We start from the raw sequence: 8483 nt of genomic DNA on the forward strand, positions 1-8483 counted from the left end.
CCAATCCCTTCCCCTTCTACTATATTTACTAATCATTTCTATTAATAATACTCCATTTTTGTAACTACTACAATAACAATAATATATATATATATATATATATATATATATATATATATATATATATATAATGTGGCTAAATCTATCTAGACCACTGCACCCACTCTTTCTCCTATACATTCATCAATTATTAACATTCAAATCCATTTTTCAATTTCAGGAATTTATTAGAAACACTTGAAACAAAAAGCCATTCTTGAGGAATTTGTTAAGTATGATCCTAGCTAAGCTACTAATAAGGGGTATTTGGTGCAAAGGAATCAAATTAAACTATAAGTTTAGCTAATAGTTAAGGTTTAATAACAATTTGATCTTTAAAACGTTTCCACACGCGAATGCTCTATACGTTTGAAGGCTGTACAATACAGATCCATCTTACTATATGTAGAAATTTAATCAACTAAATGCAGTTGTCAGGATTCGAACACTCGATCACTTTAGTCTAAGAGGTTTTGGTATCATGTCAAAAAACTAATTGAATTAAAAATTTAAGTTAATAGTTAAAGTTCAAGAATAGCATTTATATTAATTTCTAACATTTCGCTTGGTGAAAATTGGTCTGGAATGAGAATGAGAAACAATAATTCGATTTGTGATTGTTTGGTTAAACAAAACTAGTTAGGAATACGAATTATGTTCCCAGATTTATAGGAATCACTCGTTCGAGAGATTTTACTATATGTCTGACGCATGCACGATGTGGTGCTCCGTGTGAATAGTTTGATGCGTAACATCTCAACCAACAAAACATTAACACTATGAAATTAATTAATTATATATTTCAATTAATTGTTTATATAAAAATCTAGATCCTAAATTACAAATTCTAAACCTTAAAATATAGAACATGACATCAAATTACTGATCTGGTGTACAAATGGCGTGATGTGTCAAACGTATAGTAAAATTTCTCCCACTCATTCCTTCCTTTCCTCTCATCAATCAAATTGATTCTCCACTCTCATTCTTACGTATGTGATAACTCTTGTCGGATCTAATTTAGTCTTATATTACGCTTCTTGATGTTATGTAATTATCTACATATATTTTAACATACAAAATTCACCTTTCAAATGTTCAAGTGAAGTTATATGTTAAGTATTCTATATTCGCTAACTATAAAAATAGTGTATAATTATGAAACAACATTTTTTATGACATGACTTACATAAATCGAACCAAAGTTTTGCTCAGCTCAAGTTTCGAGATGAAAGAGATGGGTGAAGCCGCATATATCCTTAAAGTCAAGATCACAAGAGATCATTCAAAGAAATTTTGACCTCATCTCAAGAGACTTATATCAACAAAGTTCTTGATCAATTCAATATGCAAAACTGTAAATGCATTAACAACCCAATGAGCAAGAATTTCAATCTTAGCTTTAACATGTGTCAATCCCTAATTCTAAGTAAGATTAAATCAAAATCGGTAGCCAATCCCTCCGTAATTGGATCGTTGGTCCAACACTCCATCTCCGTCTTTACCTCTCTGCTTTGGTATTTTTTTTCTCCTACTTGAATTTGGATTTGAGCTTTGATCTCTGATTTTCTGCTACTATTTTACTTGAACTTCAGCTTTGATCTCTGATTTTCTATAATTATTATTTTTTGGATAAAAATTATTTTAGTCGTATTGTTTGCCCCCATAGAGGAGAAATCCTGGATTCCCTGCCTATACTTTGTTGGAGTGTTGAAAGAGGTTCAGTGTTACTAGGATTTGATATTTCTTCGAAACAAAGCATTCCAACTTAGAATAATTGCTACTTATTACATAATGCAAATCTGATTTTTTTCTTGGCTGAAAATTCTAGACTACAACATGTAAAGAATAACGCAGTAGAGGAATTAAATTCAAATCATTTTCTCTTTTGACAGTAACCCCATAAGCTTCATCCATGTCCAGATCTTCTGCTTTCATTTCATCTGCGAGTTTCCAATCAAAATGGTAGAGCAAATTTGCCAGAGGAAGTTCAACATTTAAAACCCCAAATGTAATTCCAGGACACACCCTTCTTCCAGACCCAAATGGGATCAACTCAAAGTTACCTCCTTTGTAATCAATTAAAGCACCCTCACTGAACCTTTCTGGATTGAATTTCTCAGCCTCTTTCCAATACTTTGGATCTCTTCCTATAGCCCAAGCATTCACAAATAATTTTGTACGTTTTGGAATATGAAATCCATAAATATCACATTCATCTTGTGATTCTCTTGGAAGTAAAAGAGGAAGTGGAGGATGTAATCTTAGAGCTTCTTTTATAACTAATTTCAAGTAATTTAGCTCTCCAAGTTTTGCTTCATCAACATATCCTTTTTCACTAAAAACTTGTCTTACTTCTGCTTGTGCCTTTTCCATCACTCCTGGATTTTTTAGCATTTCAGCCATTGCCCACTCTACTGTTGTAGATGAAGTCTCACTTCCTGCTATGAATATATCCTGAAAATTGCACAAAGTAAGGGTAAATAATGTAAATTGAGGTACTCAGAAATTGCATATGAAATTGTGAAACTTACCAGGATGACAGCCTTGATGTTGTTAGTTGTTAAAGAGAAATCAAGATTTGGGTCATCTTGAAACTTCAAGAGAACATCAACAAGATCCTGCTGATCATCTTCACCAATCTTTTCCTTTTGTGTCTGCTTTCTAGCTTGATGATCAGAGACAATACTTTGAAGAATTTTATCTGCTTCATGATGCAGTCTTTCAAGTTTAGCTTTCATTCCTCCAACCCTCTGCAAGATTTTAATGGAAGGAAAAACATCTGCAATACTAAATCCAGCACCAAGCTCTAAAATTTCCTTAACATGAGGAACAAATCCTTCTTGTTCTTTCCTTACCTTACCAAAAGCAGCTCTTGAAATTACAGAATACATGTATTTAAACACTATTGAAGTGAAATTTATTGGACTTCCTTCACTAGCTGAGAACATTTGCATAATATTAAGTACCTCTTCTTCTCTAATTGATCTGAAAGACTGAACTCTTTTTGCACTCAAAAGCTCCAACATACAAATCTTCCTCAATTGTCTCCAATACTCTCCGTAGGGAGCAAATACAAGGTTAGTACTTTCATAAGAAATGATATTTGCAGAGAGACTAAAAGGTCTATTGGCGAAGGTGAGATCGTGAGTTTTGAGAACTTCTTTAGCAGTTTCAGGAGAAGAAATGACGATGTTGTTGATTTCACCAAGCTTGAGATGCATAATTGGTCCATGTTTCTTGGAAAGTTTATAGAGGCTGTGATGAGGCAAAGAGCCAACAAGATTGTGCAAGTTTCCTATGATAGGTATCTTCCATGGCCCTGGAGGAAGAGTTTTTGATTTCCTGCTTCGGATAATGAAAAAGGTGATTACAAAGACAAGAAATGAGGCAAAAATTGGCAAGAAAGGGTATTGGAAATCCATTTCTGCAATATGGTGGAATAATTTAAGATGCCATTCAAGCTTTTTTGCATTTTATAGCTAGGTAAGTCCAATGGCTGCTTTTAATTTTGGGGAGCAGATGAATAAGATATTAAGCGGTTAACTTTGGCATCACGCACAATAGTATTGGGTCAATCTGTCATCAATTATTATCAAATCCGACTTTTCATTCAATAAAATATTGTTCTATGGATTTATGTATGAGCCACCGTGAAAAATGTTTGACTTTATAACAACCTCATTTGGAGTGACGAAGGAGAAGATATTAACAAGAAATGATTCTTGATATGATCCAAAAATGTCCTCATAAGCACGACGTCTAAATCCAATGATAACATAGAGATGTAATTTCGTAATACAAATGAATCTTCCAAAATTCTGTGGAATAAAAGATTCCTTTGTGGATGACTCCTGGAGGGATGAGTAATTCTAATTTAATAATTTAATAAGTATTCTTAAAAAGGTGACAAACGTTAAACCTAAATAAACATCAAATAATGATACAAGATTCGGTATATTAACTATTATTTTTTAATTAGTTCATATCTTTCGATCCGATCCAATATCATAAACTGATTTAGACATGGAAGTGGATTCGTCGGATTTCGATCCGTGTGACTTAAGTCGATACATAATCAATATCAGATAAACTCGTTATCAATTCTAAAAAATGGTGATCAGAATAGAAACAAATTGAATCATATATAAAAAAAAACTTTGAATTTCTTTGAAAGAAAGTGACGAGTAAATTAGTTTCAAATACAAATATTTTAAAGCCTAATAAATTGAATTTAAAGCAAACAATAAACTATAACAAACAAGAATTATTTCATTAGAATTATATATTATTTAAAAATAAAGACCATTATGTGACTTTATTTGAAGAAATTTTAAAATAAATTGGTTTACCGTTATTTGACTCGTCATTTAAGTGTCATATTAGATCTTCCAAACATCAATTATTCAAAAAATATTCATTGTATTACTGTTAAAATATTAACCTTAATTTTATTAAATAAATAAATAAAAAGGACCCGTATGCATTGACCCATAAATGCATTGACTCATGAATTATTTGGGTAGATGTTGAAAAATTAACTAAAAAACAAAAAATACTAAATACTAAAGTGTGGTGTAAATTGAAATTAGAAAAGTGAGGTGGAAATTGTTCCACATTTGTTTGCATAGAAATATAGTGTTTTGTTGTATGACTAGAGTTTTTAGCCAATGAGCGTTGGTCCGAATGGTAAGGCGTTGAATCTCTACTTGACAGGTTTGAGGTTCGATTCCTCATTCCGTCAAAATTTAGCCCTCATTGGCGTTGAATCTCACTCCAATAAAGTGGTATCAGAGTCACGTTAGAGTCCGTCTTTTACAAAAAAATAGTACTACAAAAAAAATGGTCTATTACGACACTTTTTTAGTAACGCATTTTAGCAAGTGTCTCCATATTTGTTTTAGAATTTGTGTCGTGGACAAGTGCCTCGGTATTTGTTTATTTGAATATATTTTAATTTTTTATCATGTATTTAAAATTCAACCATCCTTTTTAATTTGTGTCTCCTTTTTATAACAATTTAACGACGTTTTTAATTCTTGTGATGGTATTTTTAAAAATTTAACTGCACATTTGGAAAAAAAAATGTCGGTATTTTTTAAAATTAAAGACAGATTAGAATTTATGTCGCTAAAAAGTGTTAATGTATTTTTTTAATTTGAAGGCATTTTTAGTTTTGTCTCTATATTAAAAATTCAACCATATTTTCTATTTGTATGGCGTTTTATAATCACTTAATAACACTTTAATAATTTTAAGATTTTAACTTCAGATTTGAAATAAATAACGTCGAAATTTTTTAAAATTTTAAAAAAATTAATTTTCTATCAATAAACAAATGTCCCAATATAAAGTTGAAGACACTTTTTATTTTTTGTCCCCATAATTAAACATTCTACCACAAATTACTCGCACCTAAACTTTTCCCTATCAAAAAAAACATTCTACCACAAATATTTATGCCACTTTTTTTATAATAACTTAATGATATTTTTAATTTATTATTGGCATTTTTAAAATTTTAATTACATATTTAAAAAATAGTGTCAGAAATATTCTAATAAAAATGTAAATTAAGTTTGAATATACATGAATTAAAGACGCTCTCTCCTTCTCGTGGGAGTCTAGGGTTTTGAAATTGGGCATTTCTTGTTTTCTCTGGTTTTTATTAAAGCTATGTTCATGGCCTGGAGGTTGCGTTTCATCTTCTCTCCTGACTTGAGGCTGCAATTTGATTTTTCTCTCCTGCATCAAGAGACTGCAATTCGATTTTTCTCCTGAAATCGAGACTACAATTCGATTTTTTCTCTCTTATAATTGAGGCTGCGATCTATGACCGGTGCATCTGAATCAATTCGTTTTCTCTACTGAAAGACTGCTACGATTCATATCGGTTTCCCTTTGGCCATTTGGTACGATCGAATTGTCTTCCTCTTGGCGACTCGCTGCGTTTTTGCTGGTTTCCGATTACTGGGATTTGGTGCGATTCAAATCTTCTGAATTCATTTTCTCTGATTGTGTTGTTTCTTCCAGACATCCATGTGATTGTTTTTACTTTGAACTGATTTTTTTATTTATGTTCTCTCTTTTACAGAAGTTGCAAGTGGATGCGTAAAGCACCTCTCTGTTGATGCATATGTTCCTTGTGTTTCATATGGTTAGTAATTAACTGGAACTTCATTAAAATCATATTGCATATTTGAGGTCCTTGCAGCAAAACATGTTGAATAATGTGTATAAAATTATGAATAATTTTTTGGCGTGTTATCACTATTGACTTTCCTAATTCCATGTGTATTCCCATAAGGTGTGGCTTATCAGTGGATGCCACAACCAGAATTTGCCCAATTTGCAGGGGCATTGGAAAAGTAAGTTTCAGTAATCTGTGCAGGCTTGGAATGGGTACCAATATGTATCCTTCTTCTGCTCTCTTTGGCCAAACCAAGGATGAGTCCATTGCTTCACTTCCTGTGGACGAACTTATCGAGAAGGCCGATGGATTTGCTGGTGTCTTTCCTGGTAAATCCTAATTAATGCTCTTCCTTTTCCAGTTGATTTGTTTGAGCAGGCAGGCTAACTAAAATTTCAGTTGAGCTTAAAGAACACAAGTATGAGATTGTGAAGAGGCTCCAAGACAGGAAGCACATTTGTGGGATGACTGGAGATGGTGCGAATGATGCACCGACATTGAAGAAGGAAGACATTAGAATTGCAGTGGCTGATGCTACTGATGCAGCAAGCAACGCATCTGACATAGTGTTGACAGAGCCAGGTCTGAGTGTGATTGTGAGTGTTGTGTCACCATTTTCCAGAGAATGAAAACTACACCATTTATGCTGTTTCTATCACCATCCGAATTGTGCTAGGCTTTATGCTTCTTGCTCTTATTTGGAAATTTGACTTCTCCCCTTTCATGGTTCTGATTGTTGCCATACTCAATGATGGAACAATCATTTTCTTAGGATTAAATTATATTATATATATGTGACTAACTCTGATAAAATATTTTCAGGAGAAGTTTGGTGTAAGATCCATGAGGGGTAAGCATAATGAACTAACAGCTGCAGTGTATCTCCAAGTGAGCATTGTGAGTCAGGCACTTATCTTTTATAAAATGTAAAGTTCTCTGTTTGATTCATATGACAACATTTATGTTTGTTTGTATGCAGCTTTTGCTTAAACATGTATATATATGTGTAGTTCGACCGATCGGTTTCGAGATAGGAAAACCTTCTGATATGATGAATGATATTGTTAAACTAAGCTATGCATTTCATTTAATGCTAGTGTTTCCTCTCTTGAACTTCTCATTAAGAGAAAATATTGATGAATTTCTTTTCCCTAAGAAGACCATTTCTGCTAAAAAGATAATGTCTGATTTGTGTCTATTATTGTTTTAGTTAGAGAGCTCCTATTGACTAGTGTTTCTTGTCTCTGGTTCTAACTTGTTAATTAATATATACATTTCTTGTTTTTTTAGATTCCTGTGAACTGTGAGACTCTGAATACAATAGGCAGTGCGTAAAATAGAGTTCTCGTGAAAATAATTAAAGAGGTAAAATTATTTGAACCTCTAGTTTGGATCGAATGGTCATTTTGATAATTTTCTAGTTGATGTTCGTACTTCAGGGAACTATTCAGACGTATTTTAAGCTAAAATTGATGCCATACTTTTGGAAATTGATAACCTGCTTTAAATTTGAAGGCTCTAAATCAATATGGGCATTGCAAGAGAAGGAAAGAGAAGTGATAGGAAGAAGAATTTGAATCAGCAATGACGAGAAGTAAGTAGGTGACGCTTGCAATTCGGTTAAGCAAAGAAGGTGATAATCACATATTATTTTTGTATTCTGTAATGAGGCACATGATAAATATTAATTAAGTTATTTTTGTAATTATTGATATATTTTTGGATTTTTAATTATTAATAATATTTTAATTTTAGTTTATACTGATTATAGAGCCGCATTCAATTCTTTTTTATTATTATTTTGTTTTAAATAATTTACCAATGTTAGACAATCTGATAGAAAATTTGTCGGGAAGGAATCAATAATTTCTAGCGATATGAAAATGGCATTATATTAAAGACATAATAATATGCAAGCGTCGCAATTTAAGGATGATGTTTTAGCTGCGAATGTCGTTGCATTTGGGACGTAAAGGATTTTTATGTAGCTAAATGTAGATGTTTTTTTAATTAAACATCGTCAATTTGTAGACGCTATTAAATTAAAGTGTCGTGGTATTCAAGACGCTATTAATATTTTCTGAAGAGAAACGACATACAAATATTATGTGTTGTTCACTTTGCGACGCTTTATTAAAACGTCGTCACAATTACTGAAATTAAAAATAAATAATATAAAAAAAAATCACGACATTAAAAATGTAAGCATTGGAAACATGACGACGCTTGTATGCAGTATGTCGTCACATTAAAT

General features: G+C 32.1%; 2 protein-coding genes across 8 annotated transcripts; one reads left to right on the top strand and one right to left on the bottom strand.

The window, feature by feature from the left end:
• Nucleotides 1-1764: 1764 nt before the first annotated feature.
• LOC136219203 (desmethyl-deoxy-podophyllotoxin synthase-like) lies at nt 1765-3549 on the bottom strand. The gene is made up of 2 exons (XM_066006491.1): nt 2574-3549; nt 1765-2496 (listed from the first exon to the last, which is right to left on the bottom strand). Exons 1-2 carry the CDS (start codon nt 3462-3464, stop codon nt 1867-1869), a joined length of 1521 nt encoding a protein of 506 aa, XP_065862563.1. The 5' UTR covers nt 3465-3549; the 3' UTR covers nt 1765-1866.
• A 1965-nt stretch (nt 3550-5514) lies between these two features.
• LOC136219205 (plasma membrane ATPase 2-like) lies at nt 5515-7974 on the top strand. Of its 7 annotated transcripts, XM_066006496.1 has the most exons (7): nt 5536-6019; nt 6134-6196; nt 6347-6558; nt 6629-6825; nt 7052-7126; nt 7520-7594; nt 7745-7951. In XM_066006496.1, exons 3-6 carry the CDS (start codon nt 6438-6440, stop codon nt 7562-7564), a joined length of 438 nt encoding a protein of 145 aa, XP_065862568.1. In that variant the 5' UTR covers nt 5536-6019; nt 6134-6196; nt 6347-6437; the 3' UTR covers nt 7565-7594; nt 7745-7951. The 7 variants fall into 7 exon arrangements, 4 of the variants coding, with proteins under 4 accessions (XP_065862566.1, XP_065862565.1, XP_065862564.1 ...); XR_010684074.1 differs by having other exon boundaries at nt 5515-6019; nt 6134-6558; nt 6629-6811; nt 7052-7155; nt 7745-7971; XR_010684072.1 differs by having other exon boundaries at nt 5517-6019; nt 6134-6558; nt 7052-7155; nt 7745-7967.
• Nucleotides 7975-8483: the final 509 nt, after the last annotated feature.

Source organism: Euphorbia lathyris, chromosome 2 (assembly GCF_963576675.1).
Source record: "Euphorbia lathyris chromosome 2, ddEupLath1.1, whole genome shotgun sequence".
In the NCBI taxonomy this organism is placed as follows: domain Eukaryota; kingdom Viridiplantae; phylum Streptophyta; class Magnoliopsida; order Malpighiales; family Euphorbiaceae; genus Euphorbia; species Euphorbia lathyris.